Raw genomic sequence first — 26167 nt, forward strand, 5'->3', positions numbered from 1 at the left:
TTTTTTATCATTAATCATCTGTCAGGGAGAAAGAGAGGAGTGAGAGTTGGTATTAGAGTTGAGGACAGGGGTCATTTTATCCACAAATACACGAACATATAACTTCAATGCACATTAACTACAAAGGTCGTTTAACGAGAATAGGCACGGCCTGTCACTTCTGTTATATGAGACAAAGTGATAAATTGTCATATTATAGACAAGAAAATTCATTTGAAAATATAAAAAGTAAATACTTTCATCTATTTTATTAAAAAAAAACGAAATTTTTTTTTTCTAATTCAAAATTTGATATTCTAAAATAATTTTTTCTAATATATATTTTTTTTTTTCATGAAATAAGTGAATGAGAAAATGTTATATCCTTAGACGGAAGAGGATATAGGAAACGACGACGCTTTATACTCAAAGCTTAGATTAAGTCCCGTCGAAAGAAAAATCTATCCAGCTCTACTCTTGGAATTCTTTGATGATGGGGAGAAAAAAAAAGAGTGTGGCAATATGGATGTTGTCCTAGCGAATGATTTTTTTTTTTTTTTTTTGGGATGAGAGTTAAGGATAGATATTGCCAAAAAAGAGAATGGGTATATAAAAGAACTCTTTAACTCAATTTAGATCGAGTACCCAAACATTTGTTATATGAGAAACTCTCTCTCTCTCTCTTTCTCTCTCTCGACTTTCCTTACTTTATCCCCATTGGTTTTTATTTCCTATTATTTATCTCGATAAATAAGTCACCTCTGGCCCTCGATGTCAGTTGCCCCAAGATCTTTTTATTATATACTCTTCAGGACTTATCGTTATTATATTCTTTTATTTTAGGTGAAAATTAAGTAAATTTTTTTTGTATCAGATTTTTTTTTGTTGGTTTAAAGAAAAAAAAAAAAAAAAAAAAGGAGTGATTGGCAATAAAAGTGAACGGCTCACTTTTATAGCTCTCGGTGAGTAACTACTGAACTGATGCGGGAATACCAGCCACAAATTGGCCAATAGATCCCATGGCGCCTCTAGAATGGAATGTTGCTAACAAAGAAAGAATGTTTCGTTTTTATTTATTTCTTCCTGTGGAATTTCTTGAGAATTAGGGGGTATATGAAGACGCGAATTTAATCAAAACCATTTCATTTTGAGAAGGACATTAATTATCATCATCATTAATCTTTTTCTATACTTTCTTAATTTTTCTTTTATATATAACGATTCCAATGGAATCAGTTTTTAAAATTGAATTTATTTGAAGGAAACAAAAAAAATATAAAAAATTCCGGAAGTGTTTTATAAAAAAAAAGGCGTCGAAAAGTATAGTATATAGTCTACGCTCTGTATTGTTTCGATGAGGAAAATGAGTCTGTAGAGAAAGGAGCGACTTGACGCGGATATGTATGTGTATAGTAGGAATGGAAGCGAGCATTTGAGCGATTTAGAGGGTTTTGCGGGTGTAAATGCCAAGTGAACAGTTCGAGTGAACAGCCCTTCACCATGGCTGCCGAGGCTCTCGACCTTTATAATCCGCACATAATTACTGGGCGCTGGGTAGGTACCGCCTTGCGCTGCCATACATGAGAGATTAATTGTTATTAATTATTTTCCCCTGTTGTGGGTAATTGCGTCATCGCGTAAATGTAACGTGTAGAAATTTTCTCGTTGTCGTTGGTAACGCTACTTAACAATAAGGCCAACCACCCTGTACTTTTCATATATACAACGCGCACTCAAGACCGGATGTAACCCCTTGAAAACTGCAACATGCTTCAATTTTCTTTTTTTGCTTTACTTCCGCTTAGATTCTTTCAATTGCACTTTCATTACAACACAAGTCTAGCACTTCTTTTTTCTTTTTAATCGAAATCTTTTAGAAAATTCATAATTCTAAAAATTTGAAATCTAGCTCTGCTAATAATTATTTAGAAATGTTATAAGATAAAACATACTTAAAAGTACCTCAGAGAGTAATATATTAATTTCCTTTTTTTTTAACACGAAAGATAAAAGTAACATCACTTCAAAAAGTGATTCTTTAGAGAAAAAGCAGGGGAGTGAAGAAATGTTATTTGTGAGTAAAGAGGGTGTTGTCCGCTCGGTCCGGAAGAGAAAAGTCGAGAACTTAAAGGCACTAAGGGCTTTTTATATATATATATTGGATTTGTGTCTTGAATATATTCTCGAAGAGAGATTTTTACAATTAATATACAAGAATTTTAACAATTAGAAAGCATCTAAAAGCTATTATCAAAAAAATGAGCCCGAGGCATTTTGAGAAAAGAAAAAGGCAATACAGTGAGGAGAAAATAAATGTTCTAGAACCATTTTCCAAGGGAGGAAGTTCTCGTAAAGGACAAGCGGAAAAGTATATATATATATATATATACGAGAGATGCGTGCGTATAGTGGACGGGGGGGGGGGAGAGGCAAAAGGGTTAAAGGAAGAAAGAGAGAGAAACCTCTTTCTACAGAGAGTGAGAAAGAAAGGGTTGGTCGACCGAGGCTGTCCGCAATTAAAATAATTCCCTTTCTGCCTGCAGCCAAGCGGAAAGAACTTACCAGCACCCTCGCGGTGCCCTGTGGGGGTGTGCAACCTACCCCCTCCCCCTCTTTCCATACACACACGACCCTTTCCTTTCTCGTCGCGGTCCTAGTAAGCATAGCTATTTTAATTGTCCTTTACTCTCTCTCACTCTCTGGGATGACCTCCTCTTGCGTTCCTCTCTCTATGTTATGCTTTACTTGCTAGAATCGCGATTGCAGGGTGAGTGTTGCGCAATTTGAGGAAAATAACTGGAGAGAGAGAGAGAGGTCACACCAGAAAATCTTTTTTGAGGTCAAAGACCATCGTTGGAATCCTCATCTATGAAATTATTATCTCTATTCTAGAATTTCTAATATCAAAATGCCTTTTGTTTCTTTTATAAAAGCTATATATATAATTCTTATTGAAATATATCTTCCAAAAAGAAAGTATTTACTAAATTAATTCAAAAAACCTCAGACACAAGTTGTGAATTTAGAGCCTTTTCAAGTTACACTGAGTGTTAAAAAAGAGAGAGAAAAAAATTATTGTATATAGTACCTCTTTGGTGTTAAAAGAAAAACACAAGCTTGAGAAACAAGTCCTTCGAGCGCATTCAAGACTTTTTCTTTAGTTTCATATATCCGCATATAGATAACGAGAGAAAAGCCTTAAAAATCTTTAATACTGCTTCAAAACGTAAATATAATGTAAATTTGTAATTTCTTTTCATTCTCTATTCAGAATTTAATTTGTAACATTAGAATATTATAAATAATTTTTAAACGAGTTTTTCGAATAGATATCAATATGCTATAGAGATACAATTTAGAAAACGTCTTTTAGAATATATGCTTGTTATTTATATAATATAACCAATTAAATGCTTGCAGACGGTCTGTCAAAGATATTAGAGTCATCCAAGCGAGTGGACAGGCAAAAATAAGTAATTAGAAATCTGCCTACCGCGTGGATAATGTACGGTGCAATTAAGGCCGAAAGAGGGCCACCTAGCTAGCACCATATCCCCCTCCCCCATTTTCTAGTGAGTATAGTGAAATTCTCTCTCTCTCTCTCTCACTCTCTCTCTCTCTTTCCCAAGGGGGGTGGAGCCTCATCCGGATGCGGATTCATAATTAAACACGCCCTTAAAACAAAATCATTACGGTTCTGTCGGGCGGAGGATTCTTGGCTGAGAGAGAGATGAAGAGGAGGGAAAGCGGAAGGAGACCTGTACCAAAAAGGGGGTTAGCGGATACAAGAGAAAGAGAGGGTGGTTACCTCATAGAGGTGGTGTTCTGTACTCCTTTTCCCACCTCTTCACATTGAGTCTCACCAAACTTGGTATCTGCCTACTTTGCTGCATTTGTGTTGCAAGCAAAAAAAAAAAAAATACTAATATCCAAAAACTGCGTCTCTTGAAGATATTCCTTTAGTATGATAATGATATCAAAAAAAAAAATTACTGTATGTATGAAGAGATTCTAAATTCTTAGCTAAAAAACAATCATTGTTGTATGCTAATCCTAATTTAAACTGATTAAAATTGATCCAAGACAAAAATTCTTTTTTTTTTTTTGAGAAAGATGATTTTGGATGAAAATAAAGATGAGAGCATTTAGAGCAAGAGCGAATGACTTTCGGAAAAGGGGTGGTATGGACTTGGGCATGCGAACGGTGCATCGCTGTTGGATTTGAACGGGAACCACCCACAAAGTCCATCGCGCCGGTCCGGCCGCCCCGCAAAGAGGACTCCTCTACGTCTATTTTCTCACTCTCTGAGTATATATATATATATATTTATATATATTCACAGTATTTTCCTCCCCCCCTGACCCTTCAACTTTTATTTCCTTCTCATAATCCCCCTTTCTTTTTTTTTTTTCTTTAACCCTCTCGATCATCGAGATGCACCCTGGATCTTCCGGATTTTTAAGAAATTAAGTATTACAATGTTTTTAAGTTGTTAAAATATTTCCTTTTGCCTCCCCTTCGTCTAGAATATTAAGTTCAATTAAATGTTTTTAATTTTTCATCATTGTTGATTTTTTGTAAAAAAAAAAATAACAAGGAAAAAAAAAAATTATAAGAACATGTCTTAGAGGAAATGAATTAATTCTTTTACTGTTGAATTTAATGATATAAATTAAAGAAGATGGAGGTTAAAAAAATGTGCGTTGGTAGCGAAACGAAAAGGTAGAGTTCGTAAACGAGTCACGATTTTCTAATTAGGAGGAGGGGGAGGTAGGAGGCTAAATACCACTGACGTTTTTTGCCGTTGCAATATTATCATATTTAGTATGCGCACTTAGAAAGCTGGCTTAAATAAGCGTCCTCATGCAGCTAGCATTTCTCGAAACTCGAAAAGCACGAGTCTAATAAGTTTCACTGGGTCCAGCGTCATATTTCTATATGCAAGACTTGAGTTACGAATTTGCAATACAATTTTTTTTCTTATTCTTCATTTAAAAATACATATTAAATTCAATCCTGTAGGTACTTTTTTTTTAAATAATTTTATTTTTTTTTTTTAAACTGCATTCTAAATTTTAAATGATTTTCAAAAAAAAAAAAAAAATTTTAAATGCGTCTATATCGATAAATGTTGCCGCGCGGAAGTATATATTTGTTCGATTCACCTATTCGGCATTGAAATCTCTCTCATTCCGATTTCGCGAAACCAAAAGGTTCCACAGAATTCAACTCACGACTAAGAATTGATAGTTGTAATTATATATATATGTAAATTTATAAATTAAAAATTTCATAAAAATTAAATTGGGATTTAATTATAGAAAATAAAAAAAAAATAAAATTTGATTTTTATGATGAATATATATATATATATATATTTGCGAATGGGGGGAGAGAAAGAGATCCAGAAGAAAGTCTAATTTAGTGAGATGCAGGGATTTTGCATCTCAGGCCAAAGCTAACTGCTAATTTAAGGGTTAATTCCTTGGAAGACAAGTTGGCAGAGTTATGACGAAAATATTCATAGAATTATGCATACGCTTAGAAGGCAAGCGACAGTGGTGGTGGTCTTGCTAATAAAAATTAAAAAGTATAATTGCAAAAAGGTCGCGAGCTCTCACTAGTGCTTTAAAAGCGGGAAATCACTATCAATTTTCCAGTCAAATTTCAAACTCCCTCCTTTCTCTTATATACTTTTGTTAACAAAAATTACAAGAATTGAAAAATGTTTGAATATTATAGTAACCACTTAGCAATGAAATAGATTAAAAATTACTAGCAAAGTCAGAAAAGTTATTGTCAAATTGAAAAGTAAAGACTAATTCTATATTACAAATTTACAAAATGAAATTTAGTAAAATATCCTTTTAAAGTAATTAGTAATTAAAAATCTAAATATTGATTTATTTTGCTCTCTTTAAATCTTTTGATTTCGACAATCAATTACAATAAAATAAAATTTTTTCGTTAAAGGATTTATAATTAAATTCTGCTTTTGTTAAAAAAAAAAAGTTTTATGTGAATTAATTTTTCCCGACTTGTGAATAATGCACAAGTGAAATTATGATGATGATAATGGTAACAACACAAGTTGAAGTTTAAAATACATAATAAAATATCGTGAGGACAGTTGAGTAGCTTGAGAGAAACATTTACTTCTCTCTTTAACGCTTTTACTCAAAGCCTCACCGACGTCATTTGCACTTCACGACTTCCTCGCGCGCGCGACTATATACCCCCGAGGACAATATCTCAGACGAAAGGAGAGGGGAGGTTGAAAGGTGCAGGAGAGTCTGACGCGAGACTGACAGTCGGATTTGTACTTTTTTTTCTAAAAAAGTAAAAGTAAAGTCGCCTGTTTCTTATTTCGCAAACGTAATCATTTTATTTTTAATGGAAATGAAAATTGATTTTCCAATAAAGACATATTGAACTTTTATCTTCAATATTTGTCAATTAAAAATGAGGGATTAAAAAATTTAATGATAATTGAATTTAAAATTAATTTAAAGTATACCAATTGTTGAATGTAGAAAAATTATGGGAACTTTTTAGAATCGAGAAAATATTTAATGTTTTCTTCATTTTGTACGCATAAGAAGGAAAGAGTAATGATTATTACAGTGGCTTAACGAACTCCTTAATCGTGATCGTTAAAAGCGAGGAGGTAGAACTGTTACTCGATGCAGTAGAACCGGAAAGACACGACGGCATGATGTCGGGCTGTAAAAATAAAGGAAAATTTATTTGCGCAATTTAAGACAGAGTCGTGAGAGAGCGTATGTTCAAAGCCTGGAATCATTTGTGACAAGAGGAGAAAGAAAGAAAGAAAGGAAGAGAGAGAGAGAGAGAGAGAGAGCCTTCTTTCCCCCATAGGCACTCTTCATGAAGAGAGTGGTAATATAGTTTCCCTAATGGCGCTTAAAAAAATCTTAAAAAGACGATATTAAGAATGTGACTACGCGAGAAAAGAAACTGAATCAAGGAAGAGTAGAAAGAACGTGGTAGTTGACATCGAGGAAAAAAAAAAGAAAAAGTAAGATATAGAGAGGAGAGTAGAAACAAGATGAGTAGGATGGAATGAGGGAGTTTGCCTCTACAAGTCCTGGTTAATCGCCGTAAGACAACCGGAGAAATGAGCGCGAGGGGTTGGTCACACAAAATGATGGTGTGAGGCCTTGAATTTAAAGGAGTGTCGAGTGGCGGGCAAGAAGAAGAAAAAAAAAACGCGAAGAAATTAAAGATGAACCTTCAACGAAATGGGGCGTGAGTTTTATAAGGACTCTTTCCTTCTCGCTTCATCTTCTAAATCCCGAATAGCAAACTTTGTCTGCTTTAGACGCTTGAATAATAGCTCTCCAGCTAGGTCGATTTAACATTCCAGGATTGCCCTCCTTGATAAACTCTTCTACTTTTACAATTGTATATACATACATATATATATATATATATATATATATATAAATAAAAATTGGCTAAAGTCACGTACGTCTTTTAACATCCATTTTTGACACCAAAAGTCACATTTCCCAAATAGATATAATTAAGAAGACAATTTCTGCCGTGAATTTAATTTGTACCATTGTAATTTATCAATAAATGAAAAAAATAATTGTCCCTTCTTTTAAAATGAGGTTATTTTTCTTTTTTTTTCTCTCTCCCTTTGCGCAAGAATTCAATCACTTCATTCTCATTGTTTTTTTTTCTGTCTTCTTCGAACCTTTCTAACTTCTAAATGCAAAATATCAATCGGCAAAAGAGGGTTGGAACAAGCCAGTGAAAAATACACCATAATTACAGCATCCCCAATCTTTCCAACACCCTAAAAGTTAAATGTATTCATTGTCTCTCATCCCTTCTCAATATATATATATATATACTTTTAGATTTGTATTAATGATAAACAAATCGATTTTTAGTTTCTAAAATTATATTATTTTTTAAATTACATTTTTAAATTACATTTTTAATTACATTGATAATTACATTGATAATTACATTGATAATTACATTGATAATTACATTGATAATTATACATTTATAATTAATTTCTATTACTGCAATGATAATTTAGTTTCCCTTTTTCAAAGAAATAAAAACTAATGTAAACGGATTAAAAGATTTTGTTACTCAACAAAGTAGCTGCAAATCCAGAAGATCTCTTTTTCCTTTCAAAGTTTTCCTAAGGTATATATATACCTTGGGCAGAGAAGAATTCTCGCGCGGGTATTAATAAGAGGACTTTCTTTTTTTTTTTTTTTTTTTGTGTGTATCCTTTTGCTAGTTGGGTACAGTGCCGTAGCTGGCCCGGGGTAATTACGAAATTCAAATTAACTCGAAAAATAGCGTAGCCGGCCGACCGTTTTTAAGCATCTCCCCCTTTTTTTTAACCCCCCTCCCCCCACGGTTTTTATAAGGCGGTAGACGCGACCTATTCCCGCTTACTCTGTGCAGTATATACCACTCGGATATTTACCTACTCGAGGCTTTTTAATTACCTACTCTCGGTATGTCGAGAGATGAAGAAAATAAAAAAAGAAGAAAAAAAAATAATAATTATACGTCTTTGCATTTTCCATACATGACGACTGTAGCAAAAGATTCGATATAATTGAGAATATATATTTTTTGTAGGAAAAAAAAAATGATTTTAAGAAAATTTCTCTTTTAAAATATTTCCACTTAGGGGAAAAAATAAAAAAAAAAGTGTAATAAGAATCGAAATATAGAAAGAGAATGTCGATTTCCAAGAATACGATCGTGTCGGTTATAACGTCTTACGATGGGGGCATAAAAAGTTATAGTTACATCATTATAAGCCACCGAGAGCAAATGGTAAAAACGAATTTGCTTTTACGTCATACTCCAACAAATAAATGTCGTGACAGAAACCTTCTTTTAAAAATATTTCCCCACTGTTGGAAATTTAATACAATTTTATTGCAAATCACAAAATCCCCTCCTATTGATCTACTATAAAATTCTAAGAATTATATATATATATATATATACAATTATAAAAAAATAATCATGAGAAATAAAAAAAAACCGCGATTTTTCTTTTGAAAAAAAAAAATATATAAATAGAATATTTGCACAAGACCAAGCATCGTTGAACGAGACGAAGTTGGAATAAACGGAAATTACTGGGGCCATCTTGTAATTATACGGGCTAATAGGAACGTAATTTAGTGTCTCGAACTCGAGAGTAACCATAGCGGTACCAAACGAGGTGGCGGAGGTAGCAGCAGCCTTCGCGGAAAATTAAAATAATAAACGGCATCGTTAGGATTCATCATCTGATTTTAATTTCCATTTCGAAATGATTGCGCATTATCTCCCAAGGGGGAGGGCAGTACACCGTTTCTGGATTTACTGCCAAGGGGCAAGCATAACACAAACGTGTTTTTTTTTTTTTTTTTCTTTTACCTTAAATACCAATTTTTCAGGCTCGTCGTCGTCGTTTCACTTCCATCTCCTTTTTTTTTCTCCTCCACTGAACTAAAAGCAATCGAAACTTATTTACAGTTTCATTTGCTGTCCCTCAAGGGAGACATTATAAGCTTTTGAATATTGAGGGGGAAATAAAAATTAATCGAAAAATTAAATTGAAATTTTTTTTTTTTTTCGAAGAATTTGAAAAAATTTGTTTTTGTTTCAGGTGAAGGATAAAATCGAGAGTTGGTTTTTTTTTTTTTTTAAATTCAGCAGCTTCGGAAGTGTATACAAATATTCTAAAATAGCCATCGTTGTTGTATTTTCCAAAAAGGATTAAGTGGTGAGTTTTTTTTTTTACTTAAATATTATTTAAGGTATAATTTTTTTTTTTTTTTTTTTTTAAATATTGAATACAAGAGAGAAAGAGATGTTGAAAGGGACGTTAACGAAAGCCATTGCGAAAAGGTATTGAAAAAGTTCAGAGCGGCATTGTGAATTTCTAATAAAGGCGTGTACGCCTTTTCTGCCTTGTCAATAAAAGTGAACGGACGCGCGTACGCGCCCTGGTAACTTTGTCGGTTTAGCAGTAACGTTGTAAAGAGCCTTTACGACTTTTCACCCCCGTGACGCGCTCTTAACCGCTTCCGTTGTTTCCCCCCCCCCATATATATATATATATATAGCCAACAAAATGTAAAGTACCAAAAACGACTTTTCCGCGATTGAATTCACTTTCCATTGTCCAAAATTCGTGCGATTCTTACAAAAATCATTAAAATATCAGTGAATTGCTACTAAAAATAAATGTTAAAATTGTAATTTTGATGCAACGTTAGTTATAGTTAACTGATCTTAATGACTAATTTTAAATTTAAATAATGAATTTCCACCTAAGATTTCTGAAAGCGCATAAAATAATGGCCATCAGTTATAATTTAATTGTTGTAAGACAATATATAAATTTGTTATGCGCTATATATAAACGCTGTCTTAGTGGTCTCTCTAGCTAGCCAATAAATAATCCCCAAGACAATGGACACTGTCCAAAACATCTTATACCGCCTTTAAGTTTCGAGTCTCTCAACCCTTCCCTTCTCCTTTCAAGATTCTCATCCTGCCCTTGCACCATCATCTTCATCCACCTGCCATCCCCCCTTCAGCTTTTGGAATTATAATGTTTGTTTCTAACAAATTACCATGATAATACTCGACGTTGCATGGCCGTGTCTTCGGTACACTTAAATTACGTTTATATACAAGAGAAAGAGAGAGAGACCATCTCTAAGGGTGGAATATATATCTGGGAGAAGTAAAACCAGAGTGAGAAATTCATATAGCTAGTTGTAATGTTAATTAGCCACTTACTAACTATACACATATACAATTCTAGACAATCGTGGAGTTGCTTTCTCAAAAGGTATCTCTAAGTTTTCTCCAGGGGAAAAGGGAGTTATATAACATCATGGTTTAGGGACCTGGTTTAGATGACCATGTATATATTCACTTTCTTTGTGCGAGTTTACGGTCGAAAATTCACGATCTTCATCATAAAATCATGAGGGAGTATAATACCTTTTTTTTTTTTCTTTTTGGCTAAAACTCGTTCTATATTTGTTATCTGGCGCATTGTTTGGAGAAATAATTCAAAATTTTACTATCAATTTCTTCTTTATTAAGAAGTATACATAAAAACTTTTCAACGATACAAGAAAAGTACGTTTCATTAAATTTTCTTTTAATAAATTCTAAAAAAAAAAATTTTTAAATATTGATAACATCTATTGCTTCTTAATTTTACTTTTTTCGTGATGCAAAAAGAGAATAGAAAAAGCGCGGGAGAAAAATGTATCTAAACCATACCCGGGGAACGAAATACGAATGCCGAGGGCCAATGTCTACCACAAAAGCCATTGTCCGCCACTTACTGAATTCAACCGAGTTCCTATCCCCCTATAACCCATTCTCTTCTTTACCCAGCAACGATGTAAAACACTTCCCGCGAATTTTATTATAACCTCTGTACATTCTTTTTTTTTCCCCCTAACGCATCATAAACGTTTGTCGCATTTGGATTTTATTTTTATTTATTAAAAATATAACAAATTGGAATATAATTTTTAAAATTTATTTTCGTTTTTAATTTTGTAATTAATGTCTCTTAATCTCATTTAGTTAGTGTACATGAGTTATTTTATTTTTTTTTTTTGGAGAAAAGAGAACGTCGTTCTCCGATACGTTTTTTTTTTTGAGGGGGGGGGGGTTGAATGGAAAGGGTAATGAGAAATGTGCAAGCCTTTTTTCGCCAACATTTTTTCGCATTTTTCACTTGTCTCAAAGTGAATACCCCCACGTTCGCCTATACGGGTGCTAAGTAATCCGGGCACACTCGGTGAGAAACGTCACAGTAAAATTACTTTTTAATTATTGTGGAGAGGATTTCGCTTATTACGCGATATCTCAACCCTTGCGCTCTCGCGCGCTTTTTTTAATTCCCTTCAGTTTCTCTCTCTCTCTCTTCTATATATATATATATATATATATATATACCTCTTATCCTTCCAAGGGGTCAGAGTTAAAAAAAAAAAAAAAGTGGGGTTAGGTAAGTCCTGGAATTTTCTATTCCATTCGTGTGATTCTGATGACCCTTTCTCTTTCTCTTGGACATGATATTCCATATAGCCTTTTTTAATTTAGATAACACATTCTTTCAGTCGACGAAGCACATATTAAATTCAATGGGTTTTAAAATTCTTTCTCCTTTGACAAAATTGAATTCTTCCTTTATTACAAATAACTTGTGGAATATATAGGTTAAAATGTCGAAAACATTTATTTATTATTTCATTTTAAAAATTTTTTTATTTCTGATATGTGACAATATAATATTCTCTATTGCCATTTATATTGTCTGATTGGCTTTTATGAAATGTCTATTTGAATCTGGAAATGTGAGGGGAAAAAAAATTACCATGGGTTATTGAACATCATTGACTTTTTTTTTTATTGGATTTAACGTCATATTTCTAACTGCCTTTCTCGTCTATGGCACTATTTTTTTATTTTAAAATTATTCCTCGTCAACTATTATCGTATTTAATATCGGAAATAAAAACAGATCGAAGTGTATATATATAAGAAGATTACCACATGGAAAAAAAGATTTATCTGAAACAACGAAATGTTTCACTATAGTAGCAAAAATAAATTCCGAATTAAAAATTTCGGAATAGTTTTTAGTTTAATGGATTACATCAGGATTATGAAAAAATAATTGAAAACTTAAAGTACAAAGATAAGTGATCTTTGCGCGAGAAAGAATCAGAAACTTGCAAAATCTTAATATATATACAGAAGAAGTGAAAAGTGAGAAAGAGGTTTTGAAGATAATCTTTCTTGGGTGGACAACGTGGACCGGAATTTTGATGATAACCTGGGCTCGCTCTTCGAGAACAGTAAATTTGCGAATTAAAGAACTTATTCCATTTGGGCAGTCAAAGCAGTGTGAATGCTTTCACAGTTCGTATTATCTAACAGAGAAGAGAGGGCAAAGAGAAGAGGTGATGGAGAACAAGAGGGTTGGAGGAGGAAGAGCGAAGTTGACAATAAATGCAGAAAGAGAAGTGGCGAGAGAGACTGGGGGATAGAATATAGAGGGAGGAGGAGGAGGAGGACGCGTTTAGACGTTCGTACAACGTTGGTAACAAAGATAACTCTATGCAATAAAAATGATTCAAAGTTTCCCGCGGCGGATGGTGGTTCCGATGGCGGAGCGGTTGACAATGGCGCGTCTTTGTCTCCAGTTTCCCCTCCCTTTTCACCCCCTGCGACACCTATCTTCCGGTTTAAAGTCCCGCAGCGAGAGGAACCTCCGCTAACTTTTATTATTTATGACTGATATTACAGTCACCCTGGCACTGGACCTTTCGTTCTGTTTCTTTTGCCCCCCTTTTTTTTTCATAACTCATATAAGTATCGATGTTAATCACAAATTAGGTTCCGCACCTTTTAAAATTATTTTATTTCGCGATGTAAAGAAATTGAAGTTAAAAATCATCCTCGAAATCTTATCAAAAGCCAACGGGTGAATGGATCTAAAAGCGTAACCTATCCTCTTTCTCTCTCTCTCTCTCTCTCTCTCTCTCTCTCTCTCTCTCTCTCTCTCTCTCTCTCTCTCTCTAGAAAAGTGGTTGTTCATTTATATATATGTAGGTAACGCGCGCAAGGGTCTGAATTTGCATTTTATTCGCCAGTGCGGTCCGCGGGTACGTGCGGACATTTATTTTAATTAAATTACTCCAGAGCGGAGTCGAACAACCCATTTCCTATAAATTATCCCCTTGCACTCTCTCCGCATTCGCGTACATGTATATGTATACTCTTTCTCTGAGTGCGCGAATGCGGCCAGGCATTAATGTACCCACTGATCCCGCTGTGCCATTGAAATTAAATAAAAGCACTGCTTCAACCCTATACCACCACTATCACGACGACGACGACGACGATATGACCATCACCATCGAGAAGTGGACGAAACGTTCGTTCTGTAAACCATTCGCGATTTCCCAGAACCGCGCCGCTTCCCTTTCATTTAACACGTAATCATTTTCCAAGTGCTTCCAACAAAACGTCCCCCTCACTATATTTTTCTCCCCCCCCCCCTCACTCTCTCACTCGACTAACCGACCTAGATACCCATCGCCGCACCGATTAAACCATATTCAGAAAAAAAAACAGGGAAACTCCGATTTCAAGGAATCGAGTATGGGGAATTGCATTATTAATTTAAAAGCTGATATTAGTCCTCTAATATTCTACATATATATGCAAAATTAATTTTCAAAAAATTTTATTTTTTCCACTTTTTAATTGGCCCAGCGGATGCTGAGCTACAGTAAAAAATAAATTCGGAAAAAATTTCGAAAAAATAAATTTGCGAGATAATTGATCGGAAATACCGCCAAAGTCTTTAGCAAAAAGTAGCGAACAAAAAATGTATGGCGCACTTTTTGATTGGTCCAGCGGATGCTGAGCTACAGTGAAAATAAATTCGGAAAAAATTTCGAAAATATAAATTTGCGAGATAATCGATTCGGAATACCATGAAAGTAGTTAGAAGAAAGTTCTGAACAAAAAATGTATGGAGCACTTTTTGATTGGTCCAGTGGATGCTGAGCTAAACTCAAATATATTTCTGAAAAATTTTCGAAAAAATAAATTCGCAAGATAATTGTTTGGGAATTACGCCAAAGTTGTTAGAAGAAAGTTCTGAACAAAAAATGTATGGCGCACTTTTTGATTGGTCCAGCAGATGCTGAGCTACAGTGAAAATAAATTCGGAAAAAATTTCGAAAATATAAATTTGCGAGATAATCGATTCGGAATACCATGAAAGTAGTTAGAAGAAAGTTCTGAACAAAAAATGTATGGAGCACTTTTTGATTGGTCCAGTGGATGCTGAGCTACAGTGAAAATAAATTCGGAAAAAATTTCGAAAAAATAAATTTGCGAGATAATCGATCCGGAATACCGCCAATAAAATAGAGAAAAAGTTTCGAACAAAAATTGTATGGCGCACTTTTTGATTGGTCCAGCAGATGCTGAGCTACAGTGAAAATAAATTCGGAAAAAATTTCGAAAAAATAAATTTGCGAGATAATCGATCCGGAATACCGCCAATAAAATAGAGAAAAAGTTTCGAACAAAAATTGTATGCCGCACTTTTTGATTGGTCCAGCGGATGCTGGGCTACACTAGAAAACAAATTTGGAAAAAATTACAAAAAATTAAATTTGCGAGATTATCGGACGGGAATACCAACAATAAAATAGTCAAAAAGTTCAGAACAAAAAATATATGGCGCACTTTTTGATTGGTCCAGCGGATGCTGAGCCACACTCAGATAAATTTTTTAAAAAATTTCGAAAAAAAAAATTTGCGAGATAATCGATCGGGAATACCGCCAAAGTCTTAACCCGGGAGTCTCGAACAAAAATGTATGGCGCACTTTTTGATTGGTCCAGCGGATGCTGAGCTACACTCAGATAAATTTTTTAAAAAATTTCGAAAAAATAAATTTGCGAGATAATTGATCGGGAATACCGCCAAAGTCTTAACCCGGGAGTCTCGAACACAAAATGTATGGCGCACTTTTTGATTGGTCCAGCGGATGCTGAGCTACACTCAGATAAATTTTTTAAAAAATTTTGAAAAATTAAATTTGGGAGATAATTGATCGGGAATACCGCCAAATTCTTAACCCGGGAGTCTCGAACAAAAAATATATGGCGCACTTTTTGATTGGTCCAGCGGATGCTGAGCCACACTCAGATAAATTTTTTAAAAAATTTCGAAAAAATAAATTTGCGAGATAATTGATCGGGAATACCGCCAAAGTCTTAACCCGGGAGTCTCGAACAAAAAATGTATGGCGCACTTTTTGATTGGTCCAGCGGATGCTGAGCTACACTCAGATAAATTTTTTAAAAAATTTCGAAAAATTAAATTTGGGAGATAATTGATCGGGAATACCGCCAAATTCTTAACCCGGGAGTCTCGAACAAAAAATGTATGTCGCACTTTTTGATTGGTCCAGCGGATGCTGAGCTACACTCAGATAAATTTTTTAAAAAATTTCGAAAAATTAAATTTGCGAGATAATTGGTCGGGAATGCCGCCAAAGTCTTAACCCGGGAGTCTCGAACAAAAATGTATGGCGCACTTTTTGATTGGTCCAGCGGATGCTGAGCCACACTCAGATAAATTTTTTAAAAAATTTCGAAAAAATAAATTTGCGAGATAATTGATCGGGAATGCCGCCAAAGTCTTAGCCCGGGAGTCTCGAACAAAAAATGTATGGCGCACTTTTTGGTTGGTCCAGCGGATGCTGAGCTACACTCAGATAAATTTTTTAAAAAATTTTGAAAAATTAAATTTGGGAGATAATTGATCGGGAATACCGCCAAATTCTTAACCCGGGAGTCTCGAACAAAAAATATATGGCGCACTTTTTGATTGGTCCAGCGGATGCTGAGCCACACTCAGATAAATTTTTTAAAAAATTTCGAAAAAATAAATTTGCGAGATAATTGATCGGGAATACCGCCAAAGTCTTAACCCGGGAGTCTCGAACAAAAAATGTATGGCGCACTTTTTGATTGGTCCAGCGGATGCTGAGCTACACTCAGATAAATTTTTTAAAAAATTTCGAAAAATTAAATTTGGGAGATAATTGATCGGGAATACCGCCAAATTCTTAACCCGGGAGTCTCGAACAAAAAATGTATGTCGCACTTTTTGATTGGTCCAGCGGATGCTGAGCTACACTCAGATAAATTTTTTAGAAAATTTCGAAAAATTAAATATGCGAGATAATTGGTCGGGAATGCCGCCAAAGTCTTAACCCGGGAGTCTCGAACAAAAATGTATGGCGCACTTTTTGATTGGTCCAGCGGATGCTGAGCCACACTCAGATAAATTTTTTAAAAAATTTCGAAAAAATAAATTTGCGAGATAATTGATCGGGAATACCGCCAAAGTCTTAACCCGGGAGTCTCGAACAAAAAATGTATGGCGCACTTTTTGATTGGTCCAGCGGATGCTGAGCTACACTCAGATAAATTTTTTAAAAAATTTCGAAAAATTAAATTTGGGAGATAATTGATCGGGAATACCGCCAAATTCTTAACCCGGGAGTCTCGAACAAAAAATGTATGTCGCACTTTTTGATTGGTCCAGCGGATGCTGAGCTACACTCAGATAAATTTTTTAAAAAATTTCGAAAAATTAAATTTGCGAGATAATTGGTCGGGAATGCCGCCAAAGTCTTAGCCCGGGAGTCTCGAACAAAAAATGTATGGCGCACTTTTTGATTGGTCCAGCGGATGCTGAGCTACACTCAGATAAATTTTTTAAAAAATTTCGAAAAATTAAATTTGCGAGATAATTGGTCGGGAATGCCGCCAAAGTCTTAACCCGGGAGTCTCGAACAAAAAATGTATGGCGCACTTTTTGATTGGTCCAGCGGATGCTGAGCTACTCAGATAAATTTTTTAAAAAATTTCGAAAAATTAAATTTGCGAGATAATTGGTCGGGAATGCCGCCGAAGTCTTAACCCGGGAGTCTCGAACAAAAAATGTATGGCGCACTTTTTGATTGGTCCAGCGGATGCTGAGCTACAGTGAAAATAAATTCGGAAAAAATTTTGAAAAAATAAATTTGCGAGATAATCGATCCGGAATGCCGCCAATAAAATAGAGAAAAAGTTTCGAACAAAAAAAGGCGCATTTTTTGATTGGTCCAGCGGATGCTGAGCTACAGTGAAAATAAATTCGGAAAAAATTTCGAAAAAATAAATTTGCGAGATAATCGATTCGGAATACCATCAAAGTAGTTAGAAGAAAGTTCTGAACAAAAAATGTATGGCGCACTTTTTGAATGGTCCAGCGGATGCTGAGCTACAGTGAAAATAAATTCGGAAAAAATTTCGAAAAAATAAATTTGCGAGATAATTGATCGGGAATACCGCCAAAGTCTTAACCCGGGAGTCTCGAACAAAAAATGTATGGCGCACTTTTTGATTGGTCCAGCGGATGCTGAGCTACACTCAGATAAATTTTTTAAAAAATTTCGAAAAATTACATTTGGGAGATAATAGATTCGGAATACCATCAAAGTAGTTAGAAGAAAGTTCTGAACAAAAAATGTATGTCGCACTTTTTGATTGGTCCAGCGGATGCTGAGCTACACTCAGATAAATTTTTTAAAAAATTTCGAAAAATTAAATTTGCGAGATAATTGGTCGGGAATGCCGCCAAAGTCTTAACCCGGGAGTCTCGAACAAAAAATGTATGGCGCACTTTTTGATTGGTCCAGCGGATGCTGAGCTACACTCAGATAAATTTTTTAAAAAATTTCGAAAAATTAAATTTGCGAGATAATTGGTCGGGAATGCCGCCGAAGTCTTAACCCGGGAGTCTCGAACAAAAAATGTATGGCGCACTTTTTGATTGGTCCAGCGGATGCTGAGCTACAGTGAAAATAAATTCGGAAAAAATTTCGAAAAAATAAATCTGCGAGATAATCGATCCGGAATACCGCCAATAAAATAGGGAAAAAGTTTCGAACAAAAAATGGCGCACTTTTTGATTGGTCCAGTGGATGCTGAGCTAAACTCAAATATATTTCTGAAAAATTTTCGAAAAAATAAATTCGCAAGATAATTGTTTGGGAATTACGCCAAAGTTGTTAGAAGAAAGTTCTGAACAAAAAATGTATGGCGCACTTTTTGATTGGTCCAGCGGATGCTGAGCTACAGTGAAAATAAATTCGGAAAAAATTTCGAAAAAATAAATTTGCGAGATAATCGATCCGGAATGCCGCCAATAAAATAGGGAAAAAGTTTCGAACAAAAAATGGCGCATTTTTTGATTGGTCCAGCGGATGCTGAGCTACAGTGAAAATAAATTCGGAAAAAATTTCGAAAAAATAAATTTGCGAGATAATCGATTCGGAATACCATCAAAGTAGTTAGAAGAAAGTTCTGAACAAAAAATGTATGGCGCACTTTTTGATTGGTCCAGCGGATGCTGAGCTACAGTGAAAATAAATTCGGAAAAAATTTCGAAAAAATAAATTTGCGAGATAATCGATCCGGAATACCGCCAATAAAATAGGGAAAAAGTTTCGAACAAAAATTGTATGGCGCACTTTTTGATTGGTCCAGCGGATGCTGAGCTACAGTGAAAATAAATTCGGAAAAAATTTCGAAAAAATAAATTTGCGAGATAATCGATCCGGAATACCGCCAATAAAATAGGGAAAAAGTTTCGAACAAAAATTGTATGGCGCACTTTTTGATTGGTCCAGCGGATGCTGAGCTACAGTGAAAATAAATTCGGAAAAAATTTCGAAAAAATAAATTTGCGAGATAATTGATCGGAAATACCGCCAAAGTCTTTAGCAAAAAGTAGCGAACAAAAAATGTATGGCGCACTTTTGTATTGGTCCAGCGGATGCTGAGCTACACTCAGATAAATTTTTTAAAAAATTTCGAAAAATGAAATTTGCGAGATAATTGGTCGGGAATACCGTCAAAGTCTTAACCCGGGAGTCTCGAACAAAAAATATATGGCGCACTTTTTGATTGGTCCAGCGGATGCTGAGCTACACTCATATAAATTTTTTAAAAAATTTCGAAAAATTAAATTTGCGAGATAATTGATCGGGAATACCGCCAAAGTAGTTAGAAGAAAGTTCTGAACAAAAAATGTATGGCGCACTTTTTGATTGGTCTAGCGGATGCTGAGCTACAGTGAAAATAAATTTGGAAAAAATTTCGAAAAAATAAATTTGCGAGATAATCGATTCGGAATAGCACCAAAGTAGTTAGAAGAAAGTTCTGAACAAAAAATGTATGGCGCACTTTTTGATTGGTCCAGTGGATGCTGAGCTACACTAGAAATCAAATTTGGAAAAAATTACAAAAAATTAAATTTGCGAGATTATCGGTCGGGAATACCACCAATAAAATAGTCAAAAAGTTCCGAACAAAAAATGTATGGCGCACTTTTTGATTGGTCCAGCGGATGCTGAGTTACACTCAGATAAATTTTTTAAAAAATTTCGAAAAAATAAATTTGCGAGATAATTGATCGGAAATACCGCCAAAGTCTTTAGCAAAAAGTAGCGAACAAAAAATGTATGGCGCACTTTTGTATTGGTCCAGCGGATGCTGAGCTACACTCAGATAAATTTTTTAAAAAATTTCGAAAAATGAAATTTGCGAGATAATTGGTCGGGAATACCGTCAAAGTCTTAACCCGGGAGTCTCGAACAAAAAATATATGGCGCACTTTTTGATTGGTCCAGCGGATGCTGAGCTACACTCATATAAATTTTTTAAAAAATTTCGAAAAATTAAATTTGCGAGATAATTGATCGGGAATACCGCCAAAGTAGTTAGAAGAAAGTTCTGAACAAAAAATGTATGGCGCACTTTTTGATTGGTCTAGCGGATGCTGAGCTACAGTGAAAATAAATTTGGAAAAAATTTCGAAAAAATAAATTTGCGAGATAATCGATTCGGAATAGCACCAAAGTAGTTAGAAGAAAGTTCTGAACAAAAAATGTATGGCGCACTTTTTGATTGGTCCAGTGGATGCTGAGCTACACTAGAAATCAAATTTGGAAAAAATTACAAAAAATTAAATTTGCGAGATTATCGGTCGGGAATACCACCAATAAAATAGTCAAAAAGTTCCGAACAAAAAATGTATGGCGCACTTTTTGATTGGTCCAGCGGATGCTGAGTTACACTCAGATAAATTTTTTAAAAAATTTCGAAAAAATAAATTTGCGAGATAATTGATCGGGAATACCGCCAAATTCTTAACCCGGGAGTCTCGAACAAAAAATGTATGGCGCACTTTTTGATTGGTCTAGCGGATGCTGAGCTACACTCAGAAAATTTTTTTAAAAAATTTTAAAAAATTAAATTTGCGAGATAATTGGTCGGGAATACCGCCAAAGTAGTTAGAAGAAAGTTCTGAACAAAAAATGTATGGCGCACTTTTTGATTGGTCCAGCGGATGCTGAGCTACATTGAAAATAAATTCGAAAAAAATTTCGAAAAAATAAATTTGCGAGGTAATCGATCCGGAATAATGCCAAAAAATTGAGCAAAAAGTCTCGAACAAATAATGGATGGCGCACTTTTTGATTGGTCCAGCGGATGCTGAGCTACACTCAGATAAATTTTTTAAAAAATTTCGAAAAAATAAATTTGCTAGATAATTGGTCGGGAATGCCGCCAAAGTCTTAACCCGGGAGTCTCGAACAAAAAATGTATGGCGCACTTTTTGATTGGTCCAGCGGATGCTGAGCCACACTCAGATAAATTTTTTAAAAAATTTCGAAAAAATAAATTTGCGAGATAATTGGTCGGGAATGCCGCCAAAGTCTTAACCCGGGAGTCTCAAACAAAAAATGTATGGCGCATTTTTTGATTGGTCCAGCGGATGCTGAGCTACAGTGAAAATAAATTCGGAAAAAATTTCGAAAAAATAAATTTGCGAGATAATCGATTCGGAATACCATCAAAGTAGTTAGAAGAAAGTTCTGAACAAAAAATGTATGGCGCACTTTTTGATTGGTCCAGCGGATGCTGAGCTACAGTGAAAATAAATTCGGAAAAAATTTCGAAAAAATAAATTTGCGAGATAATCGATCCGGAATACCGCCAATAAAATAGGGAAAAAGTTTCGAACAAAAATTGTATGGCGCACTTTTTGATTGGTCCAGCGGATGCTGAGCTACAGTGAAAATAAATTCGGAAAAAATTTCGAAAAAATAAATTTGCGAGATAATTGATCGGAAATACCGCCAAAGTCTTTAGCAAAAAGTAGCGAACAAAAAATGTATGGCGCACTTTTGTATTGGTCCAGCGGATGCTGAGCTACACTCAGATAAATTTTTTAAAAAATTTCGAAAAATGAAATTTGCGAGATAATTGGTCGGGAATACCGTCAAAGTCTTAACCCGGGAGTCTCGAACAAAAAATATATGGCGCACTTTTTGATTGGTCCAGCGGATGCTGAGCTACACTCATATAAATTTTTTAAAAAATTTCGAAAAATTAAATTTGCGAGATAATTGATCGGGAATACCGCCAAAGTAGTTAGAAGAAAGTTCTGAACAAAAAATGTATGGCGCACTTTTTGATTGGTCCTGCGGATGCTGAGCTACAGTGAAAATAAATTCGGAAAAAATTTCGAAAAAATAAATTTGCGAGATAATCGATTCGGAATAGCACCAAAGTAGTTAGAAGAAAGTTCTGAACAAAAAATGTATGGCGCACTTTTTGATTGGTCCAGTGGATGCTGAGCTACACTAGAAATCAAATTTGGAAAAAATTACAAAAAATTAAATTTGCGAGATTATCGGTCGGGAATACCACCAATAAAATAGTCAAAAAGTTCCGAACAAAAAATGTATGGCGCACTTTTTGATTGGTCCAGCGGATGCTGAGTTACACTCAGATAAATTTTTTAAAAAATTTCGAAAAAATAAATTTGCGAGATAATTGATCGGGAATACCGCCAAATTCTTAACCCGGGAGTCTCGAACAAAAAATGTATGGCGCACTTTTTGATTGGTCTAGCGGATGCTGAGCTACACTCAGAAAATTTTTTTAAAAAATTTTAAAAAATTAAATTTGCGAGATAATTGGTCGGGAATACCGCCAAAGTAGTTAGAAGAAAGTTCTGAACAAAAAATGTATGGCGCACTTTTTGATTGGTCCAGCGGATGCTGAGCTACAGTGAAAATAAATTCGAAAAAAATTTCGAAAAAATAAATTTGCGAGGTAATCGATCCGGAATAATGCCAAAAAATTGAGCAAAAAGTCTCGAACAAATAATGGATGGCGCACTTTTTGATTGGTCCAGCGGATGCTGAGCTACACTAGAAAAAATATTTGGAAAAAATTACAAAAAATTAAATTTGCGAGATTGTCTGTCGGGAATACCGCTAAAGTCTTTAGCAAAAAGTAGCGAACAAAAAATGTATGGCGCACTTTTTGATTGGTCCAGCGGATGCTGAGCTACACTCAGATAAATTTTTTAAAAAATTTCGAAAAATTAAATTTGCGAGATAATTGGTCGGGAATGCCGCCAAAGTCTTAACCCGGGAGTCTCGAACAAAAAATGTATAGCGCACTTTTTGATTGGTCCAGCGGATGCTGAGCTATACTCAAAAACATTTTGGAAAAATTGTCGAAAAAATAAATTCGCAAGATAATTGTTTGGGAATTACGCCAAAGTTGTTAGAAGAAAGTTCTGAACAAAAAATGTATGGCGCACTTTTTGATTGGTCCAGCTAATGCAGAGCTTCACTCAAAAAATTTTTGAAAAATTTTTGGAAAAATTAAATTTGTGAGGTAATTCTTTTGGAATAACACCAAAGTCTTAATCCGGGAGTCTCGAACGAAAAATGTATGCCGCACTATTTAATTGTATCAACAAATTTTGTTCTAGCTTCTAGTAATTTTTTCTTTTAATATTAAATTAAATAATAATAGATTAATTTTTTTTATATTTTTCATAATTAAAATAGAGTTTTAAATTTAATCGATTAAAATGAATATACACGTGTTAGAGTAATGTCAAACATTACAAGGTTATGTTACATTAAATTTTTTCAACCTGTTTCTTTATTAAATGGATCCACAGATGCAAAAATAAGGTAAAAAATATTAATTTTTCTTTTATAAAAAGTTGTTTAAATTAGAGCAATTTTTAACAGAAAATTACATGTATTTGAAATATTTCGTAAAAGAGGTTATGTTACCAAAAAGAATAAACTATGTTTTTATATAAATTAATAACAATAATAATAATGATAATATAAAAAATTTACCTGATATGGTACATCTTCGTGAAGTTTTTCTCGAGTTGCAGCAATATCTAATGTTAAAATACAGCATGTATCAGCATTCCAAACATAGAGAATATCGTCACGTATTTCAATTATATTTCTTGTTTCTTTTGCGCCTTTTGGTAAACTTTTCTTTAATTCTTGAAAGAGACGCTTATCATTTAAATGTAAAAGATCAGTACATGAACTCATTTTTTTTTCTTATTAATTTATAAAACAATTAAAATTATCACAACCGCTTTAAAGAATTAATCGCACCACAATATCTACCGACAACAATGAAGTTAGTTGCGCATGACACTCGCGAGAGTTACTAATCGATAGTTCGCCGAGCGAGATATCGATTAGTTACTTCCACTTTCGAGAGGCGCTTTATCCAAATTTAAATAATTAACATAAAAGTATAATTTTTTCAATTATATTCACCAATGAACTAATGTTAATTATTATTATTATTATTATTATTATTATTATTATTATATAATAAAAAAATTTATTTTATATATTTTATTTATATATTAATTTAGTAACTTTACGTTTTATTTTTAAATAAAAATAATTCTTGTTTTTTATAAATAATTATTATATAATTATTTAATAATTAACTTAATATAAACTTTATTAATTTAATTAATAAATTTTTTTCTATTTATTAATCGACTGTAATTCTTCAACGAAATATATTATTATATAAGTTTAAAAAAAAATTATTAATAAACTAATTTTATTTTTATTTTATTCTTTATTTCTATATTTTCCAGATTGATTTTTTAAAATTAAATAATTGTGTAATTCGATGAATACTAAATGCAGTCGTGTATAAAAATTAATATTAAACTGTCAAGAAATAAAATTAAAGAACAATTGAATATAATAAAAAAAGAAAAAATGGGAAAAATTTTGTAATATAACAAAAAGTGACAAATTTTTAAATTGTCACCAAGGCCCCGGAGGGATTCGAACCCTCGATCTCCTGTTTACTAGACAGGCGCTTTAACCAACTAAGCCACGGCGCCAACTGTTTGACAGTATTTTAAAAATATTTTTTCAAATTAAATAGTGTTATTATTTTTAGTTATCTTTAATATTTAAAATTTATTTTAATTATTATTTTCTTCAATTTACTAAATTATCAAATTTACTAAATATTAAATAGTAATTTATTAAATGAAAATAAAGTAGAATATTTATCCAATTAAACAAGTGAGTTTATATTGTTTTTTTTTTTTTTTTTTTTTTTTTTCATGGAACTAGTAATTAAAATGTGCTTTATCTTGATTAAGATTGTCGTTATGAATATCGTGTTGTTGTGACATGGTTTGTATGTGTATGCAAGAAATAGGCTGACAGTTGCACACGGTGCCCTTCGGTACCTATACGGTTAATTAAATGGGGTTGGCTCATTAGTAACTGTCTATATGCAAGGCGACGGGTGAGAGAGAGAGAGAGAGAGAGGTGATCGCAGGGGTATGGTCCCAAGGTGATTTATCCGTCACGATGGATCGCAGTGTTCGATATTGTATACGTGCGCGCATCAATTCGATTACTCTATACATATATATATATATATGTATATGTATAATTAAACCAACGACGACAACGATGATACGATGAGAGTAAATCAGTCTTTGTGACTCATCCAATTTAAAAAAAAAAAAAAAAAAAAAAACAAATGAAAAATTTACGTTCAATTGCCCTTTAGATTATGTAATTATGGATCAAATAAACCCATTTTTTTTTTATTGAACATTTTTGATACATTAATTTTTAAATATTAGATTTCTGCTTTTAAATTTGCTTTCTAGTTCTAATGATATATCGAAATTTGATTGGTCGCGATATATTGCAATCATTTATAGAATAAAATATAACTTTTTTTTCGGCAAATAGATTTTAAAAATAGTTCCTAAAATTCAATGAGAGAAAGCAACTTTTGGAATGTTGACATTAACGGTCCGTGTGTTTAAATTGTGCGTTTAATTACAAGTAAGAGACAAATTCGTGGGTATGTAAAATTTATTGGTCATACTGTTTTCCAACCCCTTTTCGTTTCTAATCTATGCGACATTCGTGCTGAATATGCCCATTTAAGAGTTTTTATAAATAAACTTTTTCTTTATCTGTATATATATATATATATATAGAAGAGGTTCAATTTTTTATTTTGAGGTTATGTCAAAAGGTTAACCCCCCCCCCTTTGAACAAATGCCATTGCAATTAGAAAAATATAATAAATATTTTGTAGAAAAAATATTGACAAAAATGAAAAAAATGTATTTTTTTTAACTTTTATGAAAAAAAAAATGAATTTTTTTTT

The 26167-nt window shown here is 33.6% G+C and overlaps 1 protein-coding gene and 1 non-coding gene across 3 annotated transcripts in view; both read right to left on the minus strand.

The window, feature by feature from the left end:
• Positions 1-24136, minus strand: part of LOC127277356 (nuclear pore complex protein Nup88) — a 57957-nt gene extending 33821 nt beyond the window's left edge. For both annotated transcript variants that reach the window (XM_051298446.1, XM_051298445.1), the window contains exon 1: positions 23832-24136. In XM_051298446.1, the coding sequence (XP_051154403.1) occupies positions 23832-24041 (210 nt within the window). In that variant the 5' untranslated portion in view covers positions 24042-24136. The remainder of the gene's footprint in view (positions 1-23831) is intronic.
• Positions 24137-24791: 655 nt separating this feature from the next.
• Trnat-agu (transfer RNA threonine (anticodon AGU)) lies at positions 24792-24865 on the minus strand. The gene has a single exon. It is a non-coding gene; the product is annotated as a tRNA-Thr (tRNA).
• Between the last annotated feature and the right edge of the window lie 1302 nt (positions 24866-26167).

Source organism: Leptopilina boulardi, unplaced genomic scaffold (genome assembly GCF_019393585.1).
Source record: "Leptopilina boulardi isolate dan_hultmark-lab unplaced genomic scaffold, ZJU_Lbou_2.1 LbouV2_165, whole genome shotgun sequence".
Classification (NCBI taxonomy): domain Eukaryota; kingdom Metazoa; phylum Arthropoda; class Insecta; order Hymenoptera; family Figitidae; genus Leptopilina; species Leptopilina boulardi.